General features: G+C 38.9%; 2 protein-coding genes across 2 annotated transcripts in view; one reads left to right on the top strand and one right to left on the bottom strand.

The window, feature by feature from the left end:
• The first annotated feature begins 368 nt into the window (after nucleotides 1-368).
• On the top strand, nucleotides 369-11,870 carry LOC124606097 (piggyBac transposable element-derived protein 4-like). The gene is made up of 3 exons (XM_047138063.1): nucleotides 369-483; nucleotides 1,082-1,927; nucleotides 11,779-11,870. The coding sequence occupies exons 1-3, from the start codon at nucleotides 369-371 to the stop codon at nucleotides 11,868-11,870; spliced, it is 1,053 nt and encodes a 350-aa protein (XP_046994019.1).
• The window catches only part of LOC124607424, a 64,806-nt gene continuing 55,909 nt past the window's right edge, over nucleotides 9,364-18,260 (bottom strand). Inside the window, exon 4 of the mRNA XM_047139751.1 lies at nucleotides 9,364-14,221. Coding sequence (XP_046995707.1) covers nucleotides 13,160-14,221 — 1,062 coding nt within the window. The 3' untranslated portion in view covers nucleotides 9,364-13,159. The remainder of the gene's footprint in view (nucleotides 14,222-18,260) is intronic.

The following is an 18,260-nucleotide window of genomic DNA, read 5'->3' as shown; positions in this document are numbered from 1 at the left end:
GTGAAGTTTGGAAGGTAGGAGACGGGGTACTGGCAGAATTGAAGCTGTGAGAGCGGGTCATGCTTGGGTAGCTCAGTTGGTAGAGCACTTGCCCGTGAAAGACAAGACTTCTTAACATTTTGTGGTCTAGCCGCGGGCTATGCCCGCAGTCCCTGTTGTGAGCGCTGCCAACGAGCGACGAGCTATGCCCGCAGTGATGTATAAAAATGCATAGAAAACAAACTACGGGTTGTACTCACAGTTCGTGTGTTTCGTTACACAGCTTGATGGTTTAGTTATGTGAAAAATCCGCTAGATAGCAGCACCAACTGGGGAAATGTTTGTTTCTATAGAGTCTGCCACATCCATGCATTAGCAGTGGTGGCAAGATGTCACAGTATAGACGAAGACTTGCAGATGAAGAAATTTTGGATGTTCTGTTCAATGATTCGGGTCCTGAAGGAGAACTTAGTGACTATTCTGAAGATGACAGAGATACTACAGGTAATTATAACATATTTACTGGAATTTAGGTTGTGATACATTAAAACATGTAAGAAACAGTAGGCTGCTCATACTCATTTGCTATGTATATTTCGAGTAATATATTTTAGACTTATAATGATAATACAAGTTTATCCAGTTGTACATATGACTTATTTATTTACAGAAGAAGAGCTTCAGAATGATATTGACTTGACATTTCAGCAGGAAACGCGTCCAATAGATCACGAATTTCGGAATGGTAATTGCTCTCACTCCCTCTCTGTGCTTATAAATAATCAGTAGACTGTAATAAAAGTAAACAATTTTGGCTGACTTGGGTGGGATGACATTCCTATGTCTGCACCTCCTGTAAGGAACACTGTTTATGGAGAAGTTCCGAGAGTTACAGTTCCACTTGATGCCACATCAACTGAATTTGAGTTTTTTGAAAACAATTTCAACAGGAATATGACGAAGCTTGTGAAACAAGAAACAAACAGGTATGATGCAAATACCATTGCAAACTTGAGGCGTACCAATCAAATCAAGGAACACAGTTTGTGGTCGCACTGGAAACCTGTTACTTTAGCAGAGGTTTATAAATTTTTTTCTATAGTAATTCACATGTGCCTGGTAAAGAAGTCATCCATAGCAGATTACTGGTCCGCAGCTCCCATTCTTCACTCCACATTTGCAGCTAAACTGATGTCCCGAGATCGTTTCAAGTCAATTTTGGCAATGCTGCATATAAATAATAATGATACATACATACAACGTGGACAGCCAAATTTTGATCCTTTACATAAAATCAGGCCATATTTTGATTATCTTGTGCAGAGCTTCAGAGACTCGCTAGTGCCAAGTGAGAATTTGACCACAGACGAAGGAATGTGTGCCTTTAGAGGCAGGATACATTTTAGAGTCTACATTAAGAACAAACCAGAGAAGTATGGCACCAAACTGTCCTCTGTGTGTGACTCAAACATTGGTTATGTTCTAAATATGGAGATTTACACAGGCAAAGGTGATGCCTTCACAATTATTCCATTGTTTGAACGTCTACTTTCACCCTATTTATCTAAAGGTCACACTGTTTACATGGACCGGTTTTATACTAGCCCTAAAGTTATTGACTTCTTATGGAGCAAAGACACTTTAGGTGTTGGCACTGTTATGCTAAACAGAAAAGAAATGCCTAAGAGTTTGAAAAAAGTTGTACTGAAGAAAGGTGAAATGACATTCAGACATAGACCACATATGATGGCTTGTAAGTGGAAAGACACCTGGGATGTGGCAGTGTTGTCTTCAAAACATGGTGCAACAAGATCTGACGTAACTGTCAGGGCTAAAGGGGGCCATATAAAAAAATTCAAGCCTGATGCAGTCCTTGATTATAATATGAACAAGACAGGTGTTGATCGAAGGGATCAACTTGTTGCTTACTATCCCTTCAAAAAGAAAAGTATGAAATGGTGGAAGAAGCTTTTCTTCCACCTTTTCATTCGGAGAATAGTAAACAGTTACATAATGCATAAAATGTCACACAGACAACCATGTTCTCTGCATATATTCATGTCTGTGATTGAAGAAAAACTGGCCACGATGGCAGGGGAGGAACAATTGGGAGTGAACCCTTCGACTATAGGCGACAGACTAACTGGGCATTATTTCGGAAGAAAAATTCCTCCAACTGACAACAAAGCGAGGACATGCAGATCGTGCGAAGTGTGTGGTGACAGGGCTGAGAAAGCAACTGGAAAGTGGAAGAGGAAAGATACAATTTATTATTGTGCAATGTGTGATGTTTCACTGTGCGTGCCAGAATGCTTTGAACTATTTCATACAAAAGCCAATTACGTATAGAAATGATTTATACAAAATGTAATGTAATTTAGTTGTGAATTGTAATTTTTTTTAAATAAATACCTTTCATTTTGTTTCTACAAAACATAATCCAGTGCCATATTCTTTCTACCAACAATAAATCCTACTACAAGATGTTTATATTTTCCTTGTTTCAGCTATCAGCTTGTGATAACAGTGTAAAATTTAAGTGAAGTTAGTAACTATAATGTGTTACTTCATTGTAAAGTTTAAAAGTTACAGTGGTTAAAATGAAAAAAACTGTAATGATTTATCTCTAACCGTTCCTGAATTACGATTTTTTGAAAAACGACAAGAAACACCAGTCTCGTGTGCTAGAATGTCGTACTAAGTCCCAGACCTTAAAGTGTTAAGTAATAGAACCCAGTATGTTGTCCTCAATAGTGAGTGTTCATCAGAGGTGAGGGTATCATCTGGAGTGCCACAGGGAAGTGTGGTAGGTCTGCTGTTGTTTTCCATCTACATAAATGATCTTTTGGATAGGGTGGATAGCAGTGTGCGTCTGATTGCTGATGATGCTGTGGTGTACGGGAAGGTGTCATCGTTAAGTGACTGTAGGAGGATACAAGATGACTTGGACAGGATTTGTGATTGGTGTAAAGAATGGCAGCTAACTCTAAATATAGATAAATGTAAATTAATGCAGATGAATAGGAAAAAGAATCTCGTAATATTTGAATACTCCATTAGTAGTGTAGCGCTTGACACAGTCATGTCAATTAAATATTTGGGCATAACATTGCAGAGCGATATGAAGTGGGACAAGCATGTAATGGCAGTTGTGGGGAAGGCGGATGGTCGTCTTCGGTTCATTGGTAGAATTTTGGGAAGATGTGGTTCATCTGTAAAGGAGACCACTTATAAAACACTAATACAACCTATTCTTGAGTACTGCTCGAGCGTTTGGGATCCCTATCAGGTCGGATTGAGGGAGGACATAGAAGCAATTCAGAGGCAGGCTGCTAGATTTGTTACTGGTAGGTTTGATCATCACACGAGTGTTACAGAAATGCTTCAGGAACTCGGGTGGGAGTCTCTAGAGGAAAGGAGGCATTCTTTTCATGAATCGCTACTGAGGAAATTTAGAGAACCAGCATCTGAGGCTGACTGCAGTTCAATTTTACTGCCGCCAACTTACATTTTGCGGAAAGACCACAAAGATAAGAGAGATTAGGGCTCGTACAGAGGCATATAGGCAGTCATTTTTCCCTTGTTCTGTTTGGGAGTGGAACAGGGAGAGAAGATGCTAGTTGTGGTACAAGGTACCCTCCGCCATGCACCGTATCGTGGATTGCGGAGTATGTATGTAGATGTAGATGTAGCTGTAGAAGGCAAATGAGTCTCGGTCCAGCACATAGTTTTAATCTGCCAGGAAGTTTCGTATCAACGCACACTCCGCTGCATAGTGAAAATCTCATTGTGGAAACATCCCCCCTGGCTGTGGCTATGCCATGTCTCTGCAATATCCTTTCTTTCAGGAGTGCTGGTTCTGCAAGGTTCGCAGAAGACCTTCTGTGAAGTTTGGAAGGTAGGAGACGAGGTACTGGCAGAATTGAAGCTGTGAGGGTGGGTCGTGAGTCATGCCTGGGTAGCTCAGTTGGTAGAGCACTTGCCCACGAAAGGCAAAGGTCCCGAGTTTGAGTCTCGGTTCGGCACCCAGTTTTCAGTTTTAACCTGCCAGGAAGTTTCATATTACCGCACACTCCACTGCAGAATGAAAAACTCATTTTGGAGGACAGCTAATTCTCACGATAAAATTAAACAGTATGGTCAGTCATCTGGCCAAAAGCACAAGATGGAGGATATAAACTCAATATATAACAAAAATGTTTTTCTTCCTGATAATTCAGATAAATGTATAGAATTTAACAACCACTTTCTGAATACCATAGATGAATTAAACAAAAAGTTAGTTTCGACTGGGAATCATCTAACTCCCTTAGAAAATGGCTGTACAACACTGCTACCTGAAATACATCTCAGTGACACTGACAAGAGATTGAGACAATAATTAAAATGTTGGAAACTAAAAAGTCTTGTGGATATTACGAGGTATCTAGCAGGATACTGAAGTATTGAGCTGTTTGCAACAACATGAAGCTTTGTACAGTTGAGGCAACTGTGCTGCTGAGATCTTGCACACCGTACCTTTGACACACATCGACTTGTGATGCAGTGTTTTAAACTTAGCACAAAATATCCTACCCTCCTTCCTACATTGTGAAACTATGTCATTGGTTTAGGTGTAAAAAACACCGTTTTGTACTTCTCAATTTCTGTTTTCATTCAGTGACATCAGTCATTTTATTATATCCTTGGGTCTAATGACAACATTCTTTGCAGAATATGCAAAATGGAGTGTAATTGTTACTGTCTTTGGGTAAAGTTTGTTTCTGACCAGTAAAGACATGAAGGTCTGCTGCCGTTGAAAGTAAATCAACATTTTATCATCGCAGTGGATTTTCTGTGAAATAAGTGCTGCACCTATTTCCATTTCTACAAATCCCATCAACTGAACTATGTCCCCATTAGAGACCTGTCTGCTTCAACACAAATAACACAACATCAGCAGATATTGTCAGGAAAAGTTCTGAGTAGTTTTGTGCTAGTACACAACCACAAGCATTTAAGTCTTCACAATGCTTGGATGCGATGACTGCAATCGATGAATGAAAAACTGTATGATCCTTGATTTGGAAAGTTTGTGTGTTTAATACATTCCAAGTAATCCACGTGACCTTGTATAATTCTATCTGTGCCGTGAGAATTCTGTTGGTTTTTTCTTGTTTGTCAGAGATGACAGCACTACTATCATTTAAATACTTTGGCTCTCCGTCTATGCAACCACGAAAAATGTGTGTTTATGAGTGGTAGATATCTGTGACTCATGATCAGCTGGTTGCTAGAACTCTTCCCAAAAATGAGCCCAGGTCTCAACATCTCCAGAAAATGCCTCAAGTTTTATAATGGGCAGTCTGACATTAGCTGGTGAAGTTCCGGTCATGGAAGGTTGTTTATCATCAACAGTAGTGTGACCCTTGGTGTTTATCAATTTCCCTTATATTCCCTGTAATGTGCATCATACGGCATGCTTGACTGCGACTATATATTCATCACATTGGCTGTGCCATCAAGTAGATTGTGGATTTTGTCATCAGTGTCTGTTAATGTAAACAATAATTCCTGTAATTGATCTATAGAAAATCTGTCATCTCCAAAGGGGGTTGCATCATTAAAGTAGTGTATCTCATTCAAAATGCATGTAACATTAGCTCTTGCTCTCGTCTATACCCATTTCAGATGCTGTAACTGATTACTGGTATCAGCATTTTCTGAGTCGGCCACCATGAGGTGATTGGAATTGTCTGAGCAGGCCAAGATAGTACCTTTTTGCAAAACAACTAACAGATAACAGCATCAGTCATAAATAAGCAACAGGCATAGTGCAAAAATCTAATAATCCATTGAAGTATCAATGGAACAGCTACAATGGCAAAACTTCCTGGCAGATTAAAACTGTGTGCAGGACCAAGACTCGAACTCGGGACCTTTGCCTTTTGTGGGCAAGTGCTCTACCAGGAGAGCTTCTGTGAAGTTTGGAAGGTAGGAGATGAGGTACTGGCAGAATAAAAGCTGTGAGGACAGGGCGTGTGTCGTGCTTGGGTAGCTCAGATGGTAGAGCATTTGCTTGCGATAGGCAAAGGTCCCGAGTTCGAGTCTCAGCCCAGCACACAGTTTTAATCTGCCAAGAAGTTTAATATCAGTGCACAGTCCGCTGGAGAGTGAAAATGTCTTTCTAGTTACAATGGCAATTTAGTGCACAATAGTGAAATCAACTGTGGGTACTAATGGAACTACAAAAACGTGATGATGTGGGGCGGTTAGAATTAGCAGTCTATGTAGTCAGTCATCATCGAAATATCTTGTTGCTTAGTGTGACAAATTAATTCAATTTATTCCGTGAGGGTGACATCTAATATGGTCCTAAGCTCAAGGATGACAGGTGTGCTTATATTTGTGCCAACAATGTTATAACAGTAGATGCTTCCGCTAACGTGGGAAGTAATTCAACAACCATTTACTCCCACATTACCACTGCTTGTACTGGCCTGTACAGGACAGACCCTTGGTGCTTCTGGGGTCCCCCTAAGATTTGTTGGAAGCTGAGGCACAGAATCTTACTAGCTATGATTTTATGTTACTGAGAGGGTAACTAAGCCCAACTGTAGTTCATAACCAGCAGTGGTGGAAGTCTGATATGATTATTTGTGCCCTGCCATGGTTTTATTAGGAAGTGTGACCCATTTGTTTCCATGGCATGAACTAATTTCAGCACCACGCATGTTGCCACTGACTCACCACTACTTCACATATTAGTAGTCTTCTAAGAGCAAAGATACGTCATCTGGTCCATCCCAATATACTGCTGAACGTACAAGCCCAGATGAGTAAGCCCATTAGACAATACGGGCATGGCCACAGACCCAGTTTTCTCAGGGTTGAGCACAAAGATCTACATCTACATCTACATCTACATCTATACTCTGCAATCCACCATACAGTGCGTGGCGGAGGGTACCTCGTACCACAATTAGCATCTTCTCTCCCTGTTCCACTCCCAAACAGGACGAGGGAAAAATAAGGGCCTATATGCCTTTGTACGAGCCCTAATCTCTATTATCTTATCTTTGTGGTCTTTCCGCGAAATGTAAGTTGGCAGCAGTAAAATTGTACTGCAGTCAGCCTCAAATGCTGGTTCTCCAAATTTCCTCAGTAGCGATTCACGAAAAGAACGCCTCCTTTCCTCTAGAGACTTCCACCCGAGTTCCTGAAGCATTTCCGTAACACTTGCATGATGATCGAACCTACCAGTAACAAATCTAGCAGCCCGCCTTTGAATTGCTTCTATGTCCTCCCTCAATCCGACCTGATAGGGATCCCAAATGCTCGAGCAGTACTCAAGAATAGGTCGTATTAGTGTTTTATAAGTGGTCTCCTTTACAGATGAACCACATCTTCCCAAAATTCTACCAATGAACCGAAGACGACCATCCGCCTTCCCCACAACTGCCATTACATGCTTGTCCCACTTCATATCGCTTTGCAATGTTACGCCCAAATATTTAATTGACGTGACTATGTCAAGCGCTACACTACTAATGGAGTATTCAAATATTACGAGATTCTTTTTCCTATTCATCTGCATTAATTTACATTTATCTATATTTAGAGTTAGCTGCCATTCTTTACACCAATCACAAGTCCTGTCCAAGTCATCTTGTATCCTCCTACAGTCACTTAACGACGACACCTTCCCATACACCACAGCAACATCAGCAATCAGCCGCACACTGCTATCCACCCTATCCAAAAGATCATTTATGCAGATAGAAAACAACAGCAGGCCTACCACACTTCCCTGTGGCACTCCAGATGATACCCTCACCTCCGATGAACACTCACCATCGAGTACAACGTACTGGGTTCTATTACTTAAAGGAGCTGAATAGTTTCTAAAGCCTACACTCACATAAATCTCTGCCGAGTCACGGTTGTGGGGCAATAGGAAGTGAAATAGCATGTCAGACACTCATCAGCGATCATTATAGCTTTTTAGCTAGATTTCAAATGCTTTGACCATCTGCTTTGTCTTAGAGTTAGGACACCAAGTGAAAAGGAGCCATAGACATATATGTTATGTCATTCCTTTGACATAAGGGAAAGGACATGCCAGATATGAATTGTGGGCTGTTATCTTACACTATAATGTGAGGTGCTTCATCCATATCAAATATAGTTGCCAGTGGCCATATTGCAGCTCTGGCCATTGTTGACTGCACCTGGGCAACACAATGAAAATTCTGAAGAGTTCCCACAATGAGTAACTACACAAACCCCATGAATGCATTTGTATCTTGTACTCATTCCTATAGATTACTGAGAAGGGTAGGGTAAAATGCTAGAGTCGACTGATTTTGTGTTCATAATTGGCAGGCCTTGTGCACACATTTGATATCTGCATTAATGCCTGTCCAAAATACATCATTCCTTGCTAATCCCTTCATCCTAGACATCCTGTAGTGTACGTCATTGAATCAGGAACGCCACCTAGTATTTTAAGACTCTTTTGTGGACAGCAATAGTACACCATAGCTCTGATTTAATCTGAAGCATGCTAAAAAGTAAGTCTGTAGTGTCAGATTCTTAACTTTAGTAGGGCGTTCTGGCCAACTGTGACATATATAATAAGCTACTTTTACCACAGTTTGATCCTGGTCTATTAATTTTGCCACATGAAGACCATTATTTCCAAAAACTTTGTGTCTATGAAGTAAATCTTTGATGGAAGGAAGATACGAACTTAACATCACAACAACAATGATGTCATTAGTGACACAGAAGGACATCACACACATCCATGCCCGAGGCAGGATTCGAACCTGCGACCGTAGCAGTCACACGGTTCCAGACTGAGCACCTAGAACCGCGAGACCACCGCGGCCGGCAGCACTATCTCAGATTAGGGAAGGATGAGAAAGGATATCAGCCGTGCCCTATCAAAGGAATGATCCCACATTTGCCTCAATCAATCTACGGAAATCACAGCAAACTAAAATGTAGATGGTAAGGCAAGGATTTAAACCATCGTCCTCACGAATATGAATCCATTATGCTAAGCACTGTGTCACCTTGCTCAATGCCAAAACTTCCAAGCCCTCATTGCCTCATTCCCATATTATAAAACTAACAGTATAATCAGGATCAGTGGGGAGTATGGAAACAGTGTGATCGACACTAGTCCATTCCTTATGATGCCAAATAATGTTTCCTACAGAAGTCCACTTCCAAACAAGTTCATATCACAGAGCTGAACCTCCAGGTTCATCACTTACCACTCCTCATGGCACATGTTTACCGCAACACCCTTGGCTTTTTACCACCAGCAGCAGAACTAAGGGCCATGAAACTAATACTATCATCATGAAAGTCCAAGTACATATCAATACTGCTGGATTCATCTTTATTCGTCACTGACCATATATATACAATGGAATAGGATTCATCTTTTATATATAATTCTGATATACAGTATACTCCCAATTATTCAGGGTAATGTGGCGGAGAAGACACATGACTAATTGAAAAACATGAGAAATCAAGATACTTTCAAACACATATTCAGAATGCTGTCTACTGGACAGGTAGAAGTGGCAGAATCAGCAGCAGATATCTGCGCTAGCTCAGGTGCAGCTTGGTACATTCATCTTCTGCTGCTGGTATGGCTTAGTGTCTGCTGAGAGAGCTTAAGTTTTGTAGAGTGGCTATATATCTGCAATGTTTGAAGCAAAATGAATATCAGTTTGCCATTTTATCTGTAGTCAAGGATGTTGTCTGCTGTTTCACCCTCTTGAAATTGACTAACTTCACATAGCTCACGCTAGCATTATTTACTTTCAAAAAAAAACAGTAAACAGGGGAAATTTCTGTGCACACTGGCTGCAACAAGGAAAGTTTTAGTCAAAATATGCATTAAGTTATTGATGTAGATAAAACTGCGGGACAACTCAAAACATTTTCGTCCACCCTCAATAACTTCTTTTTGCTCGCAAACTGAATGTCATTCAACGCAAAATGAGCAGGCACCACGTGAAGATTATTGAGTAAACTACAAAATGTGCATTGCATTAGCTAACAGAAATGGTATTTTCTTTGCATGAAAATATGTAGAAGTCCGTCCGAACAGGCCTCAGAAGGCCCAATGGAACTCACCAACCGCCGTATCATTCTCAGCTGATAGGTGTCAGTGGATGTGGATATGAATGGGTATGAGCCACTAGTTCTTAATCAAGTAGCTCCTCAATTGACCTCACATAGGCTGAGTGCATCCCGCTTGCCGCTAGCGTATAGCAGACCCAGATGGTCACCCACCCAAATGCTAGCCCAGCCTGACAGCACTTAACTTCAGTGATCTAACAGGAACCAGTGATATCACCATGGCATGGCTGTTGGCAAAGAATGTAAAAGCAGTATAATTATTAAATTATAGACTTACTGTGTGATACTGATGACTCATTACGACTATTATTGTACAAATTGTCAAAAGTTCACTTTCTGGGTCCTGGTTATGGGATTTCACCTTCTCTTTGTTGTTAATGTTGTGGAAAATTAAAGACAGTTGGGATTGCATTGGACAAAAGACACCTCTGATAATTTGTGTCATCCACATATTTCTCTTCAAAGTGATCTGAGCAGATGTAACTTGTTATAGTTCAAAACAATGTCCTGTTTCATATTTTCTGCCCATCTCTAAATTAGTTCATGCAACTGAATGCTAAATACACATTAGACATGTTTAATTTATATTCCACTGAACAAACTGCAAAGATAAATTAAAGGATTCACCAAATAAAGCAGTTCACTTACCACACAGACAAACGACAGACTGGCTCCTCTCAATGTTCTGACAACTGTCAACATGGCGGCTGAATTAACACTGTAACTCATGTGTTAGCCATTCTATGAAATTTAAACTCATTACGTGCATCATTGCCCCTTGCGGCCGGCAACCCGTACAGCTGGTACCCCAGTGCAATGCATGTGCTTTTTTTTATACATGAATAATCCACTAACCGAATATTCCACACATGAATAATCGGGAGTACACTGTACTTAATTACAGACACAATTACTGACAGTTATTCATACATTTTGAATTTTAACATATCTTCACAATTGGTACTTCAAAAAATTCTGTTATATTATAAAGTAGATTTTTCAGCCCAATAAATACAAACTGACCATGCTGAGAGTGGTGGTTTATTAAAGATTTTTAGAGGGCTAACTCTGTGTGAGGAGGCTACTTTTAGCAGTCTCTGTCTTGGAATACCCAGTTTAATTTTCATCAAAGAGTTGTTCTGGTGAATCTCCTCTGATTTGAAATTATTTTACATTCAGTTTAATGTGTAGCAATGATTACATACATATACAGAAACACAGGCTTACAGTTGTGACTACATTATGGTTTCTAGACAGAGGTCAAGCATAGTCTTTCAGTCCAGCCCCACACATTTCTCTTGTGATTTTTTTTATCTTCTATATATCACTTATATGTGAAAAGAGTCCCCATACCAGCAGTCCGTAAGGACTGTGGGATTGGAACAGTCCAAAATATGTCAGTCTTAAATATTCGGAAGTGCTAATAACTATGTCTCTTAAGTTTACCCATGATATTCTTTTGCAAATATGACTGATGTGTCCTCTCTGTGTCAACTTTGAGCCAATATAGAATCCTGTAAGTTTAATTGTTCTGTTTCCTATATTTTTAGATAATTCTAACAGAAAATTTGTTAGAGGAGAACCATTTTACAGCAGATTCTTGTGATTCCAGTGACATTTTTTGTAAGACTGGTGTGTCTTGATGGGTTGCAGTTATTGTTGTGTCATCTACATATGTAGTAATGTGGAACATGATGTGGCAAATTGATGATTGCAATTATGAAAAAGAATTGTCCGAGAACTGATCCTTGTAGTACCTCTGTCTCAACAAATTTCGTCAGAGAACATCTGTTTCTTATAGAGACAAGTGATTTCCTGTTAATCCAAGAATTAAGCAATTACTTTTATTGGTGTATTATGTACCATATAAAATTCAGTTCCTCAAGCAATGTGGACACTGGAGATACAAAGTAGGTAATTTACTGCACCATAATTTGAGCATTTTTTTGTTTTTAGTATTATTTGCTGGTCTAGAAGACCAACAAGATAGTATTAATTGAGAAATGATCAAAATTCACACAAACTGCAAGTTTTATCAGAGATTCATTCCAGTGAGAGTGTCATGCAGATGCTCCTCCCTTCTCTTGTGCCTGATATAGCAAGAAAGGGGTATCATATTGGTTTATTTTTAAAATCTGAAGAGTACTCATTCCAAGACAACTCAAACTAATATAATTTACTACAGCATATACTTCACAATATGAGTAATGCAGTTAAATAAGAGAAACTTGAAGTTAAGAAGGAGCTTACTGATAGTTGTTGTTCATAAACACTATTTACTACTGGAACAGGAGAGGGACAATGGCAGTTGGGAATGATGCACCCACTACCCTCCGCCACACATCAGGAGATGTCTTGCAGAGTAGACATGTAGATGTACAATGACGAACCATGCCAAATTAAGGTACAAAGTGTTTTAAAAATATTTAGAAAATACGGAATAACAAAAAAAGGGAATAACAAAAAAAGGAGCCAGTGGTGATATGTTTCATTATGATTATGTCACAAATTAGCTTTGAAGCTTTCAACCAATGTAAGTCATGATAGACGCAAATCTTTCTATCATTGCTGCTACTCCTAACATTCTTTATGTAAACACGGATTTTATGCATTATGTAACTGTTCTGTATTACTTTTTTTCAATTAAATTATATGCAGTGTATCAGAAGTTGCTCCCTAAACTCCTTCTCAGAATACCTTCAAGATACAGCACTTCCCTTTTCAGTACTGAAAAATAAATATTGTGGTAAAGCTATGTAAAATAAGCAGCTGGTCTTGGGTTTGGAAACTTATTTACATTTCTTTCCTTAACAGTTTTCCAATAATAAAGTACAAGAAAATCCTATAAAAGATTATAGATTTGTTTCCAAACCAGAAATTAGTATTTGCTGTATTACTGAAATTGATGGCAACAGGTTCACAAACCTGGCAATTTATTAACAATTGAATAATATCACCAGTGTCTCATCATATGAAATCTTATTGAAACTATCACTCACTACCCTCATTACTACAGGCAATAATCAGGAAGTAATTAATTTGTTTCAGTTTCATTATAAGCAGATGAATTATATGAATAATAATGATAACTGACTGAGAAATATTGTGTGACATACAGTTCTATTGTATCACTTAGTATTGGACTATTTATATTAGTAGTTCCCACACCTTCTGCTGGTGCTTTTCTACCTCTCCCCATTGATATTTCAGGTAAGAACACATCAGTCAACATATATACAACATTTAACATCACTATCTCACTACCCTTCCAGATGAAATTATAATCAGCAGAAATAAGCACATTCCCACAAACATTTATTGAATCATTGTAGAAAGTAGACAATAGCTGATCATTTACATCTTCACAATCAGTAGTATTGGAGTCATCATTCACTTGATAATCTGATTCAGCAGCAGCCTTCATGAATATATTCTTTGAAAATGTCACATAATCTGATCCATTTTTCAAACAAACATACTTCGTTCTTGTTTCTGTTGAGTCTGTGGAAAACTTACCTTTTGCAACAGCAGGTAACTGAATTGTGAAAAAATCCTCATCTCCTAACAAAGCATATGGAGCAACACTCAAATAAGAACTTATATTATTATTGCATGTTTCCTTTGATATTTTCCTAACACATGTTGCATTACTATTAACTAGGTATTTTACTTCCTGTGAAAGAACACATGACCCACTACCCATGCTTAACAAATTTTGAGGTAGTTCAAAATAGCTGCTGTACCTGAGAGAAAAGTCTGAACCAGTGTTCCATATCAGCTTAATTGGTTCCCCATACATGTACTGACTGTTCCTGATTACTGCATCAGATGGCAAGTTGGCATCATTGTAGAAACTGTTTTTTCTCTCCTTTTGTTCCACCAATGCATTCAGGACTGGGAGTGAAACAATTTTCTTCATTTCGATGAAGTATTGGCCCAAGTAAGGTGAATTAGCAGTAACATAGCACAGAAGATGAAACCATCCATTGTGCAGAGAATGTAGGTGATGCTTTTCACATGCAAGTGAATCATAATCTGACTGCACCTCATTGTTTGATGTGCAAATGAAGACTTCTTTGTCACGCTGACTGCAATCCTGAAAAATTCATAATTATTGTAAAAAAAAAAAAAAAACAATAAATATGAGCTGTAATCTATGGTACCTAAGAAATAAAAATTATGAATGTATTCAACAGAATCATCTAGTCTCCTAGAGAACACTGTTCTGGAATTCTCAGAGTATAGACATTACATTGTAAATACATTACTACACTTCACTGAATCTTAATACAGTTGGTGTGAAGTGATGTGTGTAAATACCAAAGCAGTTTATGGATGTAGGTCATCAATTCTGTCTGTGACAGTTGTGAAATGAAGCCTGCAAAGCACTATTTGTTCAACAAGTGCTATTTTTGTTACATTTGATTAGTATTCTTAAACCCTTCTACCAACTACAAGTGTCAGTTGTCCTAAACTATAAATGGGTTGTTCTACTCTGAAACTGTTACTCATCAACTTCAGATAAGGATTGCCTCCAACTTTGTCATACTTATGATTTCCTAACATTTTGCTCTTTTTGTACCAAACAGACTTGAGTTTCTCCTCAGATTTGTTTTCAAAAACATGAATCTACAACACAGTGCCTGTATCAAATTGGTGCTTTATCTATATGCCAAACTACTATCAGAAGCAGCTTTCTGATGCTCACTGCAATACTATCATCAATCTCACAGCCAAGCAACACAATGAGGGTGTGGTTTCAGTTCTTAAAATAAGGAATCAATTTGGTACCAACACCTAAATCCACACCTAACTTGGATATCATCAGCGCAGCGGAACAGGCAGCTGTATGGTTTCTACTTGAAGCAACTGAAGAAGTATTTCACATAACCTATTATATTCTCATTTGAACAAAACCCACAAAACTAACCATCTCTAGCAGGACAATGGCAGCCATACGGGAAGTACAAGAAGATCTCGATATCATGGTGTAACCGGCCAACAAAGGTAACACAACTGTGGTCCTATCTCATCAGGATTACACCCAGAAAACGAGGGGCCTGCAGTGCATACCAGACAATTGACACTGAACCCACCAAGAGGGGATCGAGGAAGACAATGGCCATTCTCAAAGAATCTGGCTTGCCAGATGAGGTTATTACCAGGCTTTGATGGAGAGCAACAGATCCACTGAGATTTTATGGACAGTCTATGCCCCATTGTTAACAACATTGGTACCCCAACATACTCACACTCTAAGCACCTGAAGAATTTGCTTAGCCCTTATGTCGGGAAGTGTTCACATCATATTCACAACTCCAGGCATTTTTCTAGATGCCTGAACAACTTTAGGCTTACGAGTACTGACATCCTTGTGAGCTTTCACATTGCTTCTCTTTTACCAGAGTGCCTTTACAAGAAGCCTTAGAACTTATTTGCTAGAAATTTGACACTGACAAGTAACCTTTTTTAGGCATGTCTCAATGTCGACGGACTTTCTTACTGAAGGTGGCTACTACAAGCAGACGAAAGGAGTAGGCATGGGGGTCCACATTTACCAGTTGTCGACATGTATATGAAACATCTTGAGGAGGAAGCCCTGGAATCAGCCCAAAGGAAACCTACCTTTTCTTCTAATAAGCAACAATGTCTTTGTCATATGGCCACATGGAAGAGAGATGCTCGATGACACACGTCTCAGTTCCATACAACAAAACACAAGTTTTACCATGGAAGTCTGGATGTCCTGATAAAAAGAAAGGGGACAGCACATTGGGAAGACCTATGCCTACACACGGACAGCTGCTACCACCCTGTGCAGAGAAATGGCAAGCTAAAAATATTGATACATAGTGCTCGCTCCCTTTCTGACAAGGGGTCTTAACCAAAAACTTTAACATCTGATGATGGTATTCTGGAAGGAGGTCTACAAAAAGTGGAAAATTCATAGAGTCCTATGTTCTACAACCCCTTTACAACTGGCAAAAACAGAAGAGAAGTCTCAGGAGAATGCAGCTCCTGCATTTATTCATTTTTGTGACAATTATCTGGCAAGGAGGACAATTTCTTTGGAAGCACCAAGCGAAGGCAGTCTTCTGTCTACCAGCTAAAACATAGGCACTGCTTGGTGGAGTCAAAGACGATCTCGGACTACAGAAATCCAGAGTCTATCACATATAGACGAACATCAAAGAAATCAGAATACCTAAAAATAACACTTTTGTAAAATTAAGTTATCTTGAGGAATACCCTAACAAGTAAGTCCATACAATTGATTTACACTGATAATTTTCACAGCTTTTACAATAAGCACATAAAAAATGAGCCAAAAATAATAACTACCAGCTAATTATCAGTCAACTCCATATTGCAATAAAATTTCAGAATTCAATTTCTCCAGTTTTGTAGTCACTTCATCCATACGATTAACTGCAGAAATAGTTTGTAAGTTACACACTATCTCATATGAGAAGACAACTGTAGCCATCAATAGACATCTTGAATAATAACTGCTTGGTTGCTCTTGTAAAGTTTCGTAGCTTAGAAGCCACATCACCACATTAGATATTTTAAATCAGGGCATTAAGCTTGTGAGATGGGCAGGACCAAACATTCTTTGTCTATGAATAAATGACGCAGACAGCAATTCATCAGGTAAACATGCTTTCTGCTTATCTGACGAATTGTTAATTGCATCAGTATTTTGTAGGTATTGTCTGATGCGCTTTACCTCAGTGCAGTCTTACTGTGTTACTCATAGTGACTACAAACTATTCAACCTAAGACGACTCTCAGCCATGTTGCTCTGAGGAATAGCTGTGTTATAGAAGTCATATGGCCTCCTTTGGTACTGACAACTTTCTCAGCACATCCCATCTACAACTGAAGTCACAAATGATGACATTGGAGTTTGGGCTTGTTCTGTGCACCTACATTAGACTTTCACCGACAGCCAGTGGGCATTCAGTAGTGTTCCGAGTGCTCTGCTGTGAATGTCATAGTCAATGCGAGCCCTAAACTTGATCATAGTGAGTTATTTAGTGAATTTTTATTTAGTTTGTAGCAAGTTGTCACGGCTGGTAGTGATAGTAAGCTAAAGTTCTACACAAGTGAAAGAGATAATTTGTAGAATACATGCTTTCACCGAGTGTAAAGCATTTATATGTGCGAATCGCAACTATTGCTTGGAAATGGCAACAATGTAGTCCCCGTATGCATGACAACCTGCACGAACTGCCATTGTTCATGGATCGGCCTGTAGTCAACTTAGCTAGCAGACAACGTCCACTCAGTGCTTCTATGTACACAAATGCAGATGTAATGGAAGGAGTTAAAGATCACAGAAATATTATATGTAATGGAGTTTGAAATAGATTAAATGTATTAGTATGTTCAATGAAGATTTGGACATGTTTCTGAAACATATTAATGTCGCTTAGGCTATACATGTCTTCCAACTTCTACTGAAACAGCTACTCCCGTCAGCCACCTTGCTGAGTCTTCTTAGGGAGAAAGTTTAATGAATATAATCTGAGAACTAGTTGTCTAACCAGTGAAACTGGATAACTATTGGCCACATGCATGAGTGAATTGGAAGCAGTGGCTACCACATGTTTTCATTTTACCATTAAGTTTTTTTATATTAAAAGGGAAACATTAAAATATTTATTTTTATTTATGATGGTGGTGATAGCCTACACAAAAGCAAACAAGTCATGGACATATCTTCATTCAATGAACCAAGGAAATTTGAACATAAAATGTACATTTTCTTTTGTTTACAGTATAAATGAACTTGAAGACAATATCATGAAAAAGGAAGGCAATGCAGATGAAGAGGAAATCAGATGCACAAACTGCAGAAAGAATTTGATGAAGTTTTGAAAGATCTAATTTGAAACAAACCACGTGAAATACATGACTTTCCCCTCAGAATTATTGAAATCCATAGGAAACTTACAATAACAAAACTATTACATATTCCTTGTAGGATGTTAGAGATGAGCGAAGTACCCCCAGTAAATTTCATGTTCCATGGCTCATTTGTACAATTAATCATAATGATACAGAACGAGTCATTTTATACTCACATACTACATTCATTTGAAAATATGGCTACATGCTTACCAATTACA

This window comes from Schistocerca americana, chromosome 3 (assembly GCF_021461395.2).
Source record: "Schistocerca americana isolate TAMUIC-IGC-003095 chromosome 3, iqSchAmer2.1, whole genome shotgun sequence".
NCBI lineage: Eukaryota > Metazoa > Arthropoda > Insecta > Orthoptera > Acrididae > Schistocerca > Schistocerca americana.
This window is presented reverse-complemented; position numbering and strand designations above follow the sequence as displayed.

Bases quoted from the DNA above. Each gene is read 5' to 3' on its own strand.
- LOC124606097 (XM_047138063.1), top strand. From the start codon at position 369: ATGTCACAGTATAGACGAAGACTTGCAGATGAAGAAATTTTGGATGTT. The intron at 484-1,081 runs GTAATTATAACA...TTTTTTCTATAG, and splicing joins AGATGACAGAGATACTACAG to TAATTCACATGTGCCTGGTA. The intron at 1,928-11,778 runs GTATGAAATGGT...GATGGGTTGCAG, and splicing joins CTATCCCTTCAAAAAGAAAA to TTATTGTTGTGTCATCTACA.